General features: G+C 43.5%; 1 protein-coding gene across 2 annotated transcripts in view; it reads right to left on the minus strand.

Annotated features, from left to right (window-relative positions):
* Window positions 1-17,433, minus strand: part of LOC309370908 (prosaposin-like) — a 40,737-nt gene that overhangs the window by 18,388 nt on the left and 4,916 nt on the right. For both annotated transcript variants that reach the window (XM_081913153.1, XM_081913152.1), the window contains exon 2: window positions 738-871. In XM_081913153.1, the coding sequence (XP_081769279.1) occupies window positions 738-871 (134 nt within the window). The remainder of the gene's footprint in view (window positions 1-737; window positions 872-17,433) is intronic.

Below are 17,433 nucleotides of genomic sequence, written 5' to 3' on the forward strand. Positions count from 1 at the left end.
ACCTTTCATTTAGAAGAGAAGCAGGTTTGTAGCCCATAATACAGGAACGTGTGTTGGAGCTGGGCTGGAGGCCACAGGAGTGGAGGCAAGTGGTTTTGAACGTGTCTGAGGGCAGAAGCCTGCAGAAAAGCTTATTCATCTAAAACAACTAAATAGGGAGGAAAGCTAAGAGGGCTTGTTTATTTCTTTTGTAGCCACTGCCGTGCTTTCTTTCTGGTCAGGGGGCAACCTCATTACTCAGTGGCAGGTAAAGAGTTCTCTGTGCTTGTTCAGAGCACTTCATTTTTTAATTTGTTTTTATTTTTTATTAAAGATTTTCTTGTTTTACAGAAGTAAGTGTAACATCTCTCATATTTTTTCCATGCAACATTTTTACAAATCCGTTTCATTTGTTGAGACTAAACATCTTTCAAGACAACAATGCCCATTTACACCACAAAGAACTCATAACCCACCTACTTTCAGCAGCCAGAAACACCCTAACCAGACACTGGGGAGACCTGTCAGGAGTAAGCATGGACCAATGGTACCAAATAGTATGGGAAACAGCCCTACTAGAAAAATTAACCAATAAACTGAAACTGACACGGGGACACACAGAGCACTTCATTTTTGTTATTCGTTCACACTGCTTGGTTCCTGGATGAATCCTGTGATCCCCTGCTCAGATTAACCCTTGCATTGAAGGACATGAATGTTGGAGGTGGGCAGGGAGTGCATACGTCACATGGACTCACCACAGGGGTGTTGATCGCCAAAGTCCCATGACAGTGGTCCAAAGTCCCGCACTTCAGTGCCGTGGGGAAGTCCCGACACCATGTTTCCGGACCCTCTGCACACTCTTTCTCCCAAGACAGGGGGCCTGCAGCAGCTGCCCAAAAGAAGAACAGAAAGGTTAGCTTCCAGCTACACAGTGAAAAATGCTCTTTGACGGATTCTACCTTCTATTTAAGCCATCTCTATTTGATTTTGAAAGATAAGTAAGCTGAGCTGAGGACCTGCCCACTAGCTCGGCCACTCAGAGGAAGCAGCCTTGGAGAAATACTGCTACCACAAATGCCCATCTGTAAAATGGGAACAACAGTGATATTTGGCATCAAGCATGATAAAGTCAGAAAAGCACAGAAGTTCTGTAAACACGGTTATCTATATAACCTTATGATCGTTAAAACCACACACACAAATAATATATTTTGGATTTTTCACTGTTTTGGACCTAAGTCCACAAGTTTATTTTCATGCTTTCATCTCAGCTTCTGCACTGGAAATACTGTATTTCCTTTTCATAGAAAACCATGCTTTTCTTATCACTGCTGGAGCAAGGCCAGTTTAACAAAAATGGACAGTCCTGCCATTGAAGCCATCGTATCCTCTACGTGCCAGGAATAAACAATTTCAATATTTAATGCAAAATTGTAGCACATGAAAACCATGTTACGAGCAGCCTGTTGGGTCAGGCCTAGCCCAGCATCATGTTCTCACGGAGGCCAGCCAGACACCTATGGGAAGGCTACCAGCAGAACCAGAGCACAAGAGGCCTCTGTCCTCCTTCAGTTTCCAGAAAACAGTATTCAGAAGCACTGCTGCCTCCAAGTGTGGAGACAGAAAACAGCCAACAAGGCTAGCAGCCGTCGATAGCCTTGTCTTCTAATGAATGCTGTATCCTCCTCATAGCTGACAACAGTCACACCAGATTGTTCACACTGTGGTAAATGTGGCCATCTTGTTGCAATCACTTCAAATCACTTGGGACATATCTGTGCATAGTTATAGCCTTATTAGATATGACACTTACTACAGCCTGACCCAATGATCAGTGCTCAATTTGCAGGATGGGATCGTAGTCTGACAAAATCTGGGGAGCACCATGTTGCCTACGCCAGTTCTAAATGCAGTATAGCCAAGTTGGTGATCACAAAAGAGAGGGGAACCAGGACTATTCTGCCCACCCCAAGTAATTCGACCTAAGCCAGCCCTGGGGAACTGAAACTGGACCAACACAGAGTGTGTACTTTGAACAGAAACTCTGGTGAGCCCAGATGTCTACATCTCTATTTATATAGTATTTGCATTACATTGCAGAACTGAAAGCAGAAATATTCTAGCTATCGCTGCAACAGAGGTTTGCTCCACAGACATTAGCAAGTGATACTGCATATTTTTCAGAACACCTGCTCCCATACCAGCCATCTTGGACCCTCAGGGTGGGCCGGGGAGCTCTTTGGCCCACTGACCAGTGACCCAGGAGAAGCCCCCCTCCCTTGTCGTGGAGCCCCTGGAGACACAGATGGCAGCAACTCAGATGGGCTTCTGTTAGCCACCAAAAATGTCTTCCGCCTTGAGGGGAATTACTTCACACTCTCCAATGCTTTTAAGGTTCCCCTGCCCCCTGCATTTTGTTAACCATTAGTCCAGGTATTTCACTCTATTGTTCTTCTAGGTTGAGCATAATTTCTGGTGTTGGAAACTGCCCTGAGATCATCATGAGCAATGAAGTGCAGTATGGAGATTTTGCAAATATAAAGGAACTAATGTTTAGCTCCACGGTTGTGAAAAGCTTCAACCGCCACTGATTTCTGCAAATCAGGCCATGGTTAAAGGCACAGAAGCAGGTCTTTGTGGTTAGTTGGCAACCAGGTTTAGGAAACATAATTCACAAACTGCTGCAACGTCTCGGCTACATCTAGGAAATTATTTTGTTCTTTTCATGATCGCAATGGTAGGCCATTACTGTTAGCATCTTAGTATGTGACCAGTAGGGCCTGAAACTGTCATGTAGGTTTTGTCCTTGTGGTTGTTGTCTTTAAAAAAGCAACCTCCCAAACCTTTTATCAGCCTAGTTCTTTTCTACTGTGATCTAAAGTTCTGAGATGTTGTAACAGTCAGTATTTCACCCAAAGCTTTTGTGTTTTACCATGTGCAGAATATCCCCTTAACTCAGCCTTCCCTAACCCCGTGGTGTCCTCCAGCTGTTTTGATCTACAATTCCCATGAGTTGGGGATTGCTTGGGACTGATGGAAGTTGGAGATCAGAATAGTTGGAGGGAAGCAAATTGGCAAAGGCTCAGGCTGCCTTAAGAGCTTAAAAATTAAAATCTTGTTAAGGTTCTTCCTTTGACCCCTCAAATGAATTTTCCTTCCTACTATTCCTGCTCATATCAAACCCCACAATTACCACCATAGTCACATTATTCTGTTTGATGTTGGGAGGAATGGGAATCACTGTTTGCTATTTATTAGCTTCTGTGTGCTGCTTCGTACAATGAATGAGGCTGAGACTTTTAACCCAGTAATTTCACATCTTCAAAGAGGTTCATGGGATTACTTCTCCTTATGCTGTGGGTATGCTTTAGATGTAGGGTGGATAGCTTTTCGGGTGGTTCTTGCAGCTGAGCCTTTAATAGCAACTTGGATGTGCTTGTGTTAGCTTGGTATTATTCTTCCCATTTAGATGACCAACAAATGCACATAGAGAGGATCTGTTTGCATTGCCCCGACGACCAGATCTGCACATTGCACAGATCTGATGTGCTGTTCATGCAGCAATTCTGTACAGAAAATCAGTTGAGCATCTAGAAGTCAACGGCAAGGACAGACAAGGTCGTAACCCCAGCTTCCCCACTGTCAGCACCACCACTCTAAACATTGATAATCTAAATAGGGCTACTTTTTTATCTCCATGCTACTGGTTTCTACAAATCAAGTTGTTCCTAAGTTTTTTCCTCCCTGGACAGTTGACATCTATCTATATTCTGGATGCTACATCTCACCATTTTTTTTTTAAGTCTACACCTACCACTATGGTAGTAAATTCTTTATCCACATCATAATTTTCATCTGCCTGTGTTGACCATAGCTCAAATTTACGGCTTGTCCACATTTGGGCATTATTTAGCTGTTAATCCACATTTCCCCCACTCGAATTAAGCAGAGTAATCCACATCTGCACACATTAGAATTTTTATGTAAGGAGCGATTTTGGTCTTTCCTGCTCATACCAGTGAGTGTATCCCTGCCTTCTAATTTGCTGATTCAATAATGCTAATTAAGTGCCAACTGAGAAGCACAGATAGCTGCATACACCCCCCCTTGTTTATATTTTTATTTTTTAAAAAAAATCTCAGCTCTACAAATGTGCAAAAGCACATTCAGGCAACTGTGAATTTTGAGCAGCTACTGGGGGACTGAAAAAGAGATGAAAGCAATTGTAAATTCTGAGAGCACACTTTTTGGATGCTACCCAATATATTTGGTATAGAAATTTTAACATGGTTTTCTTGTTCAGTGTTCTGGTTCTTGCAAATCTGAGGGATCCGAAGGTGGAGGGGTGGCTCTGTGCTCAGGAAGACACCAGAAATAGTTACAACCACAGCAGGGAGAGGGGGAAGTTGTCAGCATGGAAAGGGAAGTAGCAGAAAGGGGTGACTGATCCACCCACCATGCAGAACAGCAAAACCAATTACTTCCTACCCTGAGTGGAGCAATTTGGAGCCTTGTTTTCCTCAATTTACCAAATTATTCCCATATCGGGTAAACCTGAATTTACAAGTATGAGATGGCGTTGTTTGAGGGAAACATCATTTGGACCAGGCAGATTAAATGGAAATGCAAAGAGCGGCGAACACACACAAGCCCATAGCTGTTTAGGGTGGGAATGAGGAACCTGTGGCTCACAATATATTATTGGACTCGCATTAATTCCAGTCAGCATTGCTATATGGGTCAGGCATGATGGGATGTCCTCCTTGCATTTGTCCAGCTGCAAGAGAGGGGTGTGGAGAAACCTGCTCAGAATTCTTCTGTGGATTTCAACATTCTTTACAGTGAGTCAGTAGCCCATTAACACTTTCTTTCTGCCACCCGGTTTCCGGAAATTTAATCTGCTTTATTTTCCCCCCCTCCGCCCCTTTTTAATGTTAAGCTGTCTTGGATCTCCAATTACGTTAAGGCATGCCCATGCATGCTTCCCTCATATGCAAATATTCCTCTCTCCCCTTGCACACTTTTCTCATGTTCTTTGCCAGTTTGAACGTGACACTTCCCCCTGGTGTTTGCACACACGCATCAGACGGTTTTGCTTCTGTTTCCACCACACACAACTATACTTGTGCTCTCCCATCCTATTACTGTTTGTCCTCAGATGGCACTGACAACCTTGCATGTAAAAACCACAGCCTGGTGCTGTCCCTCCTGTGTTGTTTTGCACACTTCTTTCATCATTCAACTTCTCAGGCAGAAGAGTATGCTGTTAGCCTAAATCTGTCTTGCGCTATCTCACTTTTTCTAGTATTCAGGGTGTACTTAGGAGTTGCCCACCCTGCCAAGGGTGCAGGCCCAGGGAAACAAAAAAATTGCATCTCTTCACTCTGGCTAGGAGGGAAAGCAGCAAGGGAGGGGTGGAGGGAGGGAAGCCGATAGACAGAGGAGGAGCAGAGCAAACCCCCGATGACCACAGAGTAAGTCAACAGTGGAGCACAAAAGGAGATCAAGAGCAAACGTTTTGAGCTTCTGGTTCACGGTGTCTCCCAGCTTTGGAGGTGACAAAACATGCCTTTCACGCACAAATCATTATGTATTTCACAACAATCTATGCATCCTTCACTTTGACTCCAGTGGGGAACAAGCCCCTGTTGAAATGACCTTGCTATAAGATCTGGACACACACACACCCTCCAGGCCGACTGAAGGTGTAAATGTGTAAATAAACCTTATTTCTTAAAGCTATGACAATCTCTACCACAGGCATAGGCAAACTTGGCCCTCCAGATGTTTTGGGACTACAATTCCCATCATCCCTAGCTAGCAGGACCAGTGGTTAGGGATGATGGGAATTGTAGTCTCAAAACATCTGGGGGGCCTAGTTTGCCTATGGCTGCTCTACTGCGTCTTCAATTCTCCAAAGGAGCACAGAGACTGGGCAAGTGCCTGGAACCCCCCTGGAATCTTGCTATGGCTCGGGAGAGAGTGGGGGTGGCACCCAACTGCTGTAACAATATTAATGGCTGAAACACAGTGAAGTCATTCTGCCCCGCTATGTTTTAGGTTGTATTTCCATGTCTTGTCTATCTGTTTCGCTACCATGCTCCTGCAACTGTCCAACTCCCAGTCATGAAGCTGCCATCTGAGCATGTGCAACAGCTGTCTTAAATGTTCACACCTCAGCCTTACCAAGAAGCGAGTGTGACTTAACGTTTTCTAATTGGATGGAAACTGGTTAAAGGGAAGATGCATCAAACACCAGCATTTCTCAAGAAACCACAGGATAGAAACGGATCGCTGCCAATGTTGTGTGTAAATGGGCTTGGGGGAAAAACAGCAGTGGAGCCACAGTGAATGGTAATGTGGACACACTAGAACCTACCCCCATTCTCCACTAAGCTGCGCATACAAACACACACCCTTGCCAAGACTTGATCATGCCTCAACTGTAGCTCAGGGAGAATGTGGACACAAGCAGCAAGGTTAGCATCATGGGGGGGCGGCTAAACTCTTGGGGTGAGGATGGAGGGGGATAAGACAATGAGGGAGAAATTGGCAGAGATTAGGAGGGGTGAATGTAATTCACTGCATGGATTGCGACATGACTGTTGTGTCAACAACAGACTGCAAGAATTGCTTTCCGGAACCTTGAACAATAATAGATGCTAGTTAGCAAATGGGGAGAGGCATGCACAACCTACGCAAAAGGGTGGGGGGTGTTTGGTTGTTTTGCATACAAGGAAATAGTCTCAAGCATTAAAAATGCTTTTAGGGATGATAGAGTATTCAGAGGGCTGAGAGGTCCCTTTCCATCTCCTTTGCAGCACATCAGCATTAAAGACAATGACTGTGTGGGACAAGGCAGCAATTGCAAGGCAGAATTAGGAGTGATCTCATCTTTGGGAGAAGTACCAGCATGAGCCACAAAATGATGCAAGGAGCTTCATTTTGGGGCTCCCTTGGGAGGAAGAGCAAGATTTATTCTTTAAAAAAGGAATAATAATGCAACTCTGTTGCTTGGCAGAGCATTTACCGGTATATAGGCAAGCAAGCAAACTATAGTCAAGGAAGTGCCCAGGTTCATGTGTAATGTCGTAGTTATGGTCAGTAAGGCAATAACAAACCATGGCTTGTTTTTGCTAACACACCATAGCTAAGACACTGGACAGGGTACACACATAACACTGAGCCATGGTTTATCGAACTATAGCTTAGTAAACCATGGTTTATATTTACATACAAAGCCAGGGCAATGAAAGAGTTCCAACCCCAACGCCCTCTGCCCACCTCATCTGAACAACAGGCTCCCATGCTTCAACATGTACTTCAGGAACTGGCATTTCCAATTCTCCTTTTTTTCAAAAGCAATTTGCCATCTAGCATGGGGGTGAGGGGCTTCTACCTGAGAAACATGAGCCCAATGTCCCCTTGGGCACACTGAACCAGCTATGCAGTTATTTGGATCCCAGAGTAGAGTAACAGTATAATCTTATGCATACTGTGGCGTTTGCCCATTCTTTGGGGATATGTTTGTATTGGGGGAGAGAAAGGATTAATAGGTTGACCAATAAGAAAGCCCAGAGGAGCCTACCTGATTTTGAGGCGCAGCCCAGAGGTTTTGACAGTTAGTTCGGTTGGTTCTTTTTATTGGGGGGGCGGGAGATAGAGGAGTCAGAGTGAGTTAGAGACAGGGACAAGACAGAGAGAATAGAGTGACAGCGTTTCGAATATATTTTAAAACTTGTTTGTATTTGAAATAAACTTTAATCTTCATTGTTAACTCTACCTGACTGAGACTCAATACTTCACTGGGGAACCCTGGTTTCCCCCCACAAAATTGGTGGCAGCGGGAGAATAAAGTAGTGGTGTACAGGTCAATAGTCCATGAAACAACCGGGGGCTCTGCACAAACGCCCCAGAATTGGTGGCAGTGGTGGGATGAATACACGGGGAGGGGAAAGGTAAATCTGGGAATGATTACCTTATCCTGGGTGTGAAGACATATTGGTGTAGTTGTGGGAAAACTCAGTGTGTGAGGCAAAGCCAACATAATAAATTGAAAAGAGAACTTGAAGCTATTCTGGCAGAGGTTTTAGACTTGTGGATGGGTGAAGTGAGCTTGCAGGGTCAGTGTGGAGACCCAGTGCAGGACTTTGGGGCCAGAGTCTAAGAGGGAACCTAGCAGGAGGGAATAGCAGTGAGGAAAATTGTTCAAAGGTTGTCTTGCTGAGTTGCAGCAATTTACCTGGGAGTAAGCCCTGGTGGGGCTTCCTTCTGAGAAGACTTATACAGAGAGGATCTCAAAACCAAGAATAATAAATACTACAACTATAGAATGTGATACACAAAGTTTCCACAGCCATTTATTAGCTTGAGCTATTCACTTCTGGAAATCATGAAACCAAAATATAAATTAGAGAAGAAAAAGGCAACAGCAAAGGGAGGTGCATCATGAAAACAGAAGGGAAATTATCTCAACTGGTCATTCCATATAAAATGAATATAATAAAGATCAATATCTAAACTCTGATTCTTCACCACATTTATAAAAGGAAGCCATAAGCCATGGAAAGTTTCCTTATGTCTCCTCCCTTCTGGCAGCTGAGGAAGCTAAGGAAGCACTGCAGAGCAACTAAAATGCAGCATGGAGTGTGGACAGTCCAGGATAAACCTAATGCACTATACAGTGTTAAGAACATATTGCAAAATATGCCCACACAAAACTGTCAGTCTGGCAGAACCTGTCATCTCCAGGAAATTGATTAGTATGTTTTTTTAAAAAAAACTTGGCTTCCACTACACCTTCTTATTTCAAGACACTGAGATGCCCACTTCCACTGTCTTTCAATAAGTAGATTTTTGGATTACCCTCAACACTTCTGGAGATGCCTTTGAAAATGGAAATTTCACTTACTTCCAAACACGGTTTTTACAGGGTTTTAGCCAGAGGAAGTAGACTGGATTATGGCACTCCAATTATATGTTATAATAACTTTTAATAATAGTTTTAATATTTATATGCAGCCTATCCAACTGGGTTGCCCCAGCCACTCTGGGTGGCATTCAACAAAATATTTAAAACATTAAAAACCTCGCTTTACAGAGCTGCCTTCAGATGTCTTCTAAAAGTCAGATAGATGTTTATTTCCTTGACATCTGATAGCAGGGTATTCCACAGGGTGGGTGCCACTACCATGAAGGCCCTCTGCCAGGTTCCCTGTTACTTCACTTCTCACAGTGAGGGAACCGCCAGAAGGCCCTTGAAGCTGGATCTGTGTCCAGGCTGAATGATGTTTTCCGGTGCAGTCCAAAGGCTTGCTTTTGTTCCACAAGGTAAATAATTTGAGGACACAAGGCACCTCAGGTCCTATGTTAAAAATCAAGCACTGCTAGGAGTTTGCTTTTTGTTTTCCAATGTATGTCTTACCAATAAAAAAAATTGGTGTCGCACAAGGAAATTTTTATTCTGCAAGTGTGACCCAGAGAAAAAAGTTTGAGAATCACTGTTATATGCTAAAAGCAAATTCATCCTATGAACTCTGGTCAGCCAAAACAGCATACTAGAGAGCTATCAGCAAGTTTCTGGAAAGCCCAAGGTTTATAGCACACACAAAACGAGGGGTGGGGGGGTGGATATTCCAGTTAGCCCAGTGAGGACTGAGCTAGAGGGGGAACAGAATAGCATGTCCTGAAAAGGGGCTGATGGGAATCCTGAACAGGATCACGCCACACTGCAACATTTTGTTGCTGGTCCTGCTTGCCTTCTTTAACAATATTCCGTAAGTTGGATGCAGAATTTGTCATCATTTAGTGATTGCAGGAAGAACAGGTGCTGGCAGGTCTATCTAGCTGGTGCAATCTACATATCAGATGTGGCGATACGGGAAGAACTCCCGCAGAACCTATGACAGGAGGGCAGGAATGAGCAGAGAGTTAATGGCCTCTGCGAGACGCACTTGTGTGAGCCCAGAGCACTGAAATGTGCCAGGCAGAAGCTATTACAAAAGACAAACAGGTTTAGCAACAAAACCTTTGTTTGCTGTCCTAGATTCATGTCTACACCCAGAGTATTTGCTAACCTACTATAGCTGCTCATACGGATCCCTCCCCACCAAATATTCCCTGCTTCGGAACATCCTAGCAACTTGAATAAATGATTCAGATATGAGATTCCTCGCAGTACTGATCCTCTCCCATCTCCTACTCAGGGAAAAGTGTGGGCAGGACCAGATCATACCATACTATCAACATAGAAGGATTAAGGTTGTCAGGCAGATGGTGATAAGGTGAAAATCAGCCTCTCCCCTGGCCCCCATTTAACGAGAATGCCTTTTTCACATAAATAGTATTGTGCTGATGTCAAGTTTTTTAAGTCATGCAATGTTACACAATCCCAGAGGAGTAACTACACTCATTAAAAACCATCAGAGTGACCAGAGTCTTTAAAATATACCTCTTATATAGCATCGGCTTGTTTACACTGAAACCCACATCATCAGATCCAATGATGGGGCCAAAGTTACCCAGTGAGCTTCATGGGTATGTGGGGATTTGAGCCTTGTTATCCCAGGTCCTAGTGTTAACACTCTAAACCACTGCACCACAGTGGCTCTGCATAAGTATAGAAAGAAATGAGGGGCAGTTTACAGGAGGAGCTCTGGCCCATGGCACAATTTGGCATGCAAGGCCATTTATTATAAAACCATGCCCACTTGCCAATCAGCTGGCATCGCTCCGCTGGGGCGGCGAGGAGGCAGGGCTCCATTCTGTGTTGGCTGCATGCCAGTTGCCCTGCCGGGAAATGACACATGCAGCTGGAGCAGCAGGGCTGAGCAGGAGCGAAATCCTGCTCTGTTTTGCAGTGCACACCAGTTTGAAAGCCGGTTTACAAGCAGCCCAGAGCTACTCTTTGAACCTTCAGTTTTCTGTAAACTCTACACAGTGAAGCAGATTAAAGGCTGGGCTAAGGGAGAGATGGATCAGCGCCTCACGTGAAAATCAGGTCCTATCAACAGGATAAACTTTTTACGACTGATAGAACTAGGCTTGGACACGTCGGAACTGGGAGTGACTAGATCCCAGGAGGAAGCCACTGTCCCTTGCAGAGTTGTTCCTGTGCCCCGTTCCCCTTGCCTCAGCAGTTGGGAGTCAGTCACACCAACTCCCAGCTGGATCATTCCGTCTTTTGCTGGGTTAGCTTTATAATTTATGCTCCGCATAGCAAAGTGACACACCTGTCTCTGAAGAGGGAGGGAAGACTCCTTGAAGCAGCAACAAGGAAGGGTTAAAAAAAAAAACCTAATACAGGCAAGCTGTATTTGAAGGAATGCAAGTGTAACATGTCACTTTGTTTTTCACAGACACGCTGAAAACTAAGATTGTTATGTGTGTGATAACAGAAGGGTTTTTAACTTACCCACAGGCATGAGTGACCTGTTTTCCAGCTCCGCATTTAAGAACTAAAGTCAGGTCATTTAGACTATAGCATCGGCATTCATTTACCCCCGCGTAGTGTATGTTTGGAGAATCCATAATTTGCTAGATTAAAAGGCAACTACCCTGCTCCACACACCCTTTCTCATTTTTAAATACTGCCCAGCTGTGTGTTTAAAATACCATTGTGAGCGGGGGGGGGGGTCACACACACCCCAAACAAGACACTCCCCCCCCCCGCCAATTGCCAATCACCATTACACATGCTAGTGTTTTTCTTTCAGAGATTTTAAAGTGTGGGACACATCTCCTGCACCTAGAGATATACTTTGCCTCTCCTGTGCCGCCACCACCCTGCCAAATTCTTTTTTCCCCTTCATGGCGCTGCCATGTGATATGTTTGTATTATATTTCTCTTTGTAAAGATGCCAGAGCTGGTGGAACTGTACAAATCCTATTCAAGACAAGATAAAAACGCTCCTAGCCTGGACTCACCACACCTTCCTTTCTATGCAAAAGGCTTTTAAAGCTTATCTACATAAGAGGAGGAGGTTCCAATTAGTGTTCTCATTATATAAGTTTAAATGCATTTTAAAACATTCTTCTTCAGGGTGGGAATAGTCGACTAAAGAATATGTTTTCTTCTTCCCAAGTTAAAAACATGGTTGAAATGCACTGTTTATTCTGTTTGCGCTTAGTTAATATTATAAATCATTTCAGGTGTCCTCCTTGTTTGGTGCTACTCTCTCCAGCCATGGTATTACAGCAGAGGTAAGAGTGAACTAATGTGGAGATGGTTAGAAGATTAGAAGCTACAAGGCCCTAGTTCAGACCCCCACTCGCAGGCACTAAGATCACAGGCAGGGCTATTTTTCTAGGAAAAGAAGTGCCGAAGTCGCCATGAACACCTCCCTTGTTCTCTTAAAATGATAATAGCACCCACCTGAGAGGTGCCAGAACTGAGTTCCAGCTGAAAAAAGCCCTGCTCACAGGGGACGTAGGGTTAGTCAGCAGCTCTCTGCCTGACCTACCTCACAGGTAAGAACCAGAGGAAGGGAAGAAAATGCCAATAAAAATTCTCCACAGCAGCAGTGGGGATCTGACAGCCCACAGGTCAAGTTATGCTGGTCTGGGATCCTCATTTGACCTGTCAAAGTGTCCAGTGGGAGTTGGGGGAGCTCTGGATTGACCCCTGCTGAGCACATGGGGGTCGTTTGCATAAATATTTCCAAAGGGTGAGGAACGTCTATGAGTTCTGACTAGGCACTGTTGACTTTACCATTTTCAGTCTTTATATGGCCAAACTCTACACATGCACCATTACACAATACTGAAGAGAAGCAATGGGAAACAATGGCGGATTGTGGACTTTCCTTTTATCATGCTAAAGGTCTCACCACGAGGTTCCCTGTGTTATCCCGTTATTTCCATCCCACTGTTATATGGAATGGAAATGGCAGCACATAGACTACTTCACAGATTGCAGCGCTTGGGTGACTGGCTCTTGCATCAAATAATATTTGCATACAATTATAACACAAATGACAAAAGTCAACGTCTACAGCATACACGATAGCTGCTACAAAAGTCGTCTGGCCTTACTATTGCTTGATGCTGCTAATATCTTGAGTTGCAAGTCAATGCTTGAGTACTTTTTCTGCAGGCACACAGATACTGTTGTGTTTTTAAATTACTGTTGTTTCATATAACATTGTTGTGCTGTATACATTAGATGACATCTTTGGATGCTCCCACAGAAAATTTTTATTATGGCTTTAATTGTGCCCCCTGAAGAAACCCACTCTTTACTGCTAAATCAGCACAAATGTCAATTAAGTTTTCCGTGGATCGACGTTTGCTCAGATTCAGAAGTAAAAATGGGGTTTCCTGGAAGAAAGCAGTGAGGCAAACAGAAAACGCACAGGACAAGTGGAACACCTCTCGAGTCTGTGCTTTCTAGGTGTGAACAAGCAGAAGTGTAGGCTAGCTCTTAGACGGTACAGATTATATACAGTGATATCAAGCCTACGGGATGAGAGCAGTAGACGAAGACTGCCTGTGCATATTGGTGCAAGCTTAGGTAATGTATGTGCCCTGTGCCCTGGCTGGGGAAATAAAATTCAACATTGCCAGGACTCAGGTCCTTTCAAAACAACAGAATATTCTAAATAATGAGAATATTTAGAAAACCATGCATGGCAAAATGCTCTTGAACCCGTGCTATCATGTCTGAAGTCATAACCTTCTCCACAGATCCAGCACTGTGTAAGTGGTTTGATTTTCAACACATGTGATGGAGGATTTGCTTTCAATATGTAGCTGCCAGTATCCAGCTTTTCTTGTTGTTCAAGCTGTACAGTACTGATAACTGCCTCTGTATTTTCAGCTGGGATGTTCTCGTGCCCTGCCCCTGCCGATATCTGGATATTTCCATCTCTTTAGAGGCAAACACTTTCCCTAAACAGCTATCTGCAAGATTCTTCTGAGAAAGTCAGAGGAATTCATAGAGTATAAAAGCCAGTATTTTGTTACTGAAAGATATAATGCACATGTTGTGATATTTGCTTGACTGCAATGGGAAGTTATTTTCGAGTCCTTCAACATATTCCTGTGGGTCTGATTTGTCACAGCAAAAGGTAGGAGTACTTGCCACATAGGGCTTTACATGCACCTGCAATTTAGGAGTAGGAAGAAGATAGAACAGTTGTTGGCATCTAGGGTCCTATCCTGCTCAAGCTACCGCATAATGTGCTACCCATCATATTTATATCCTGGCTCCTGCCCAAAGACAGATGGAGGGTTCTCATTTCATACTTGCAGGCACCCTGTGAGATGGAGACAGTTGGCTTTGCAGGGATCTGAACCTGACTTCAACCACATCCTAGTCCAGCACTCTAAAGGCTACACCACCCTATGTGTTAATTACATAGGTGGGGTCATGTTCTCTCACTTCAAGTTAGCTGAACTGCAGCCCTCTTTGTTTTAGGAAGGGATAGCTTGGAAGCACCTCAGATGGGACTAAAAGACCTGAAGATGTTCATTGTTCTGAGCTCCCTTCCCCGAATGGTGGCCTTTAATAAAGGTAGTGACTGAAATGCTGTCCTCCCTTAACATACCTTTGAATCTTGGATGCAAAAGAAAAATATCACTACTGAATTTTTTAACACTAGCTGTGGCTATATTAAAAATTACACTGTTTTTTTTTTTAATGCACAACGTCTCGCTCCCAGAGATCTTTTGGTACCTATCTAGACTCCTCACCAAGAGGTTAGATGGGACACATTTGGGGAGATCATTGAGCTGGAGCAAAGTGCCATATTGTTAACACAGTGCGAGGTGGATTTACAGCCTACAAATGGACATTGAGCTCACTGAAAACACAGCTGTAGAAATTCAGCATTCATACATCTGAATGTTTTCAGCCTTAATGATCAAAATGACTTTACAGCAAGTTCAAGTGGCTAATGCTGCAATTTCAGCAATTAGCATACATATACGTAAATTTCAAGTGCGAATGAGTCAGATAACCCACAAGCAAGCTAGTCTCCCACCTGACTAGTCATTAGCACCTGGCTTTCTCAGCTGTTGAGCCACAGAATAAGCTTCCTGCCTAAAGGCACTTCTGATCTTATCAGTATGAAAATTAAGCAAAGACTGGGAAAGAGCACTGGAGTGGGAGGGAAGAACATTTTCAAAGACAACCTGCGGAAGACGGACAAGGGGAGGAAAAATTATAGGACTAGGCTGCTCTCCTTTACCTATGTAGAGGAGAGTACCTTTTTACCTTTACTTACAGGAGGAGGAGGAGAGTAGGCACCATTGAATGCAATGGAACTTCTGAGTAGAAATGTTTAGGATTGCCCTATAACCCACCCACAAGTTGCAACTAACACCTTTGAAACCGCAACACTCATCTAGCTGAAGCCTTAGCTCAATTGCACTACTAATCATGAGTCAAAAGGCAGTGCTCAGTGACAGCAGAACTGCATGTAAAAGTGAAACACAGTAGTCCATTTTACAGATTTATTCTAAGCAGCAAAATTGTCAGCGAACGAAAAGGTCAGAAGCATATTGGTTGCCTGGATATACACTTCCCCCACCGCCAGTAGTGCAATAGTAAGAAGAGAAAAGTTCAAAGAACTATGCAAATTGCAGTAGTAGTCCTATCCAACTATTCCTTGGAAGACTGAACTGCTTATTTATTTCTCAGAATATATATAGCAACTTGATTGTAATAAAATCTGAGAGCAGTTTACAAATACTACTACAAGCACTGTAAATATGAGATAGCTAGATCTTGGAGACATGGATAATAATTGTAATAACTGTTGGCTCTTTTTCAGCATTGGTTGATGTTTTCGGTTTACTGGGCCAAGTCATTGCCCAAAGGTGCATCCCTTCATTCCATGTAGCAGCATGGAACCCTGCCATTATGGGTTAGTGTTTCTAGTTAAATGTTGGTCAATGTCTTGTTCCAAAAGGCCACAACCACAACAAAACAGCAGCATTGTAGTGGTGGTGGTGGGTGGGGTTTTTATTTTTAGCTTTTTTCAAGGCCAGGGTGCTCTAGAACATGGCAGAACCCTTTGGTAGAACTCCCCCCCCCCCCAATTTATTTCGATCCATCAAAACATCATTTACAGAATGGCTTGAATCTGTGCAGAACAGGGAGTCTAGCCACAAATTTCTACTCATCGGAGCTTAGCAAGGCTTAACTTCTTCCAGGGTAATGGCAGCTATCTAGCAAAGTCACAATAATGTTAGATGAACCGTTGTGTGATCCACAACCCTTGGCAAGCATCAGGATCAGATGTTGCCCATAAAACCCAGCATCAAAAGAGCACCCACTTTAATTTTTGTATTAAAGAAAATAATAATAATGGCAGCTGTTACAGCTGTGAAGGCAAGCTAAAGCCAGAGGAAGGCTCAATAGGGGGTTCCTACATGTCTTAGTACATACCTTGGTGTATCCCCTGCACAACAGAAGAGTAAATCATAGAAGACCAAGGAAGGCTGTGCATAAATTATACAGATCAGATTTCAGCTCCTATTGGGACAGCATATAAACACACACCCAGTTATGAGACAGGGCCTACAGCTGCAGAGGGAAATGTTGCCACTCTTAGCTAGGTATGGAGCTGGCTTTTCAAAGGAGTTAACACAGAGGAACTAGGAAAATAGGAACTGCAACAGAAGCAAATGTCATTGGACAACAAAAGCCTGGCACTTACATTTCTTTGCTCTCCTTCATCCACAGAATGATTGCCATACTACTATAACAAGAGTCTCAGCACTCTTGCTTCTAGTATACATTGAAAACCATTACATCCCACTGTCAGTTATAGATGTTTCATGTTGTTTGACATTGACCGCAAGCTTTTTCCTTCATAAATTGTTACTGTCCCAACCAAAATAGGCATGGGAGTAGTGGAGCTGCAAACTCTTTCCATCCCTTCTGCAGTCCAGATATTCCCCCAGGCCTGCCAATTTTTGAAAGAAAAAGCTTAAACACAAAGGCCAGTATCAGGATAAAACATCAAGCATGGTTTGGGCCCAGAGCTCCTAACTAAAGAACCATGGGAGTTAAATGTTAAAAGACTGGTTTCCAACTCACGAGTATCCCACACCTGTACAAAAATAGTTTTTCTTGCTCAGTGAAGTGCGGGGGAGGAAAGGAAGAGAACCAAATATGATAGCTAAAGCTATTTCAAACTGGTTTACACTGTGACATAGATCTATCCCACCCAAGGAACAGCCACAGAGGAAGCACTATGTCTGAAATAAGAGTTCAGTGACCTAAAACGAAGTTTCATCTATGCCATTTGATCTCTGATGGCTGTTGCACACTGCAAGCCAATCATCCTCATTTTAGTCATTTGCCATGTATGTCTGACTTTGTTCTTAGTGTAATATATGGGAGGATAAACAGGAAGAAAGCTTTACCTTCCTCTTTGCATTGCTCCCATACTGAATGAGATAATAAACATTCCTCACCAATAAGTACCTTCAGTAATATGTAAT

This window comes from Podarcis melisellensis (genome assembly GCF_964234715.1).
Source record: "Podarcis melisellensis genome assembly, chromosome: 5".
In the NCBI taxonomy this organism is placed as follows: domain Eukaryota; kingdom Metazoa; phylum Chordata; class Lepidosauria; order Squamata; family Lacertidae; genus Podarcis; species Podarcis melisellensis.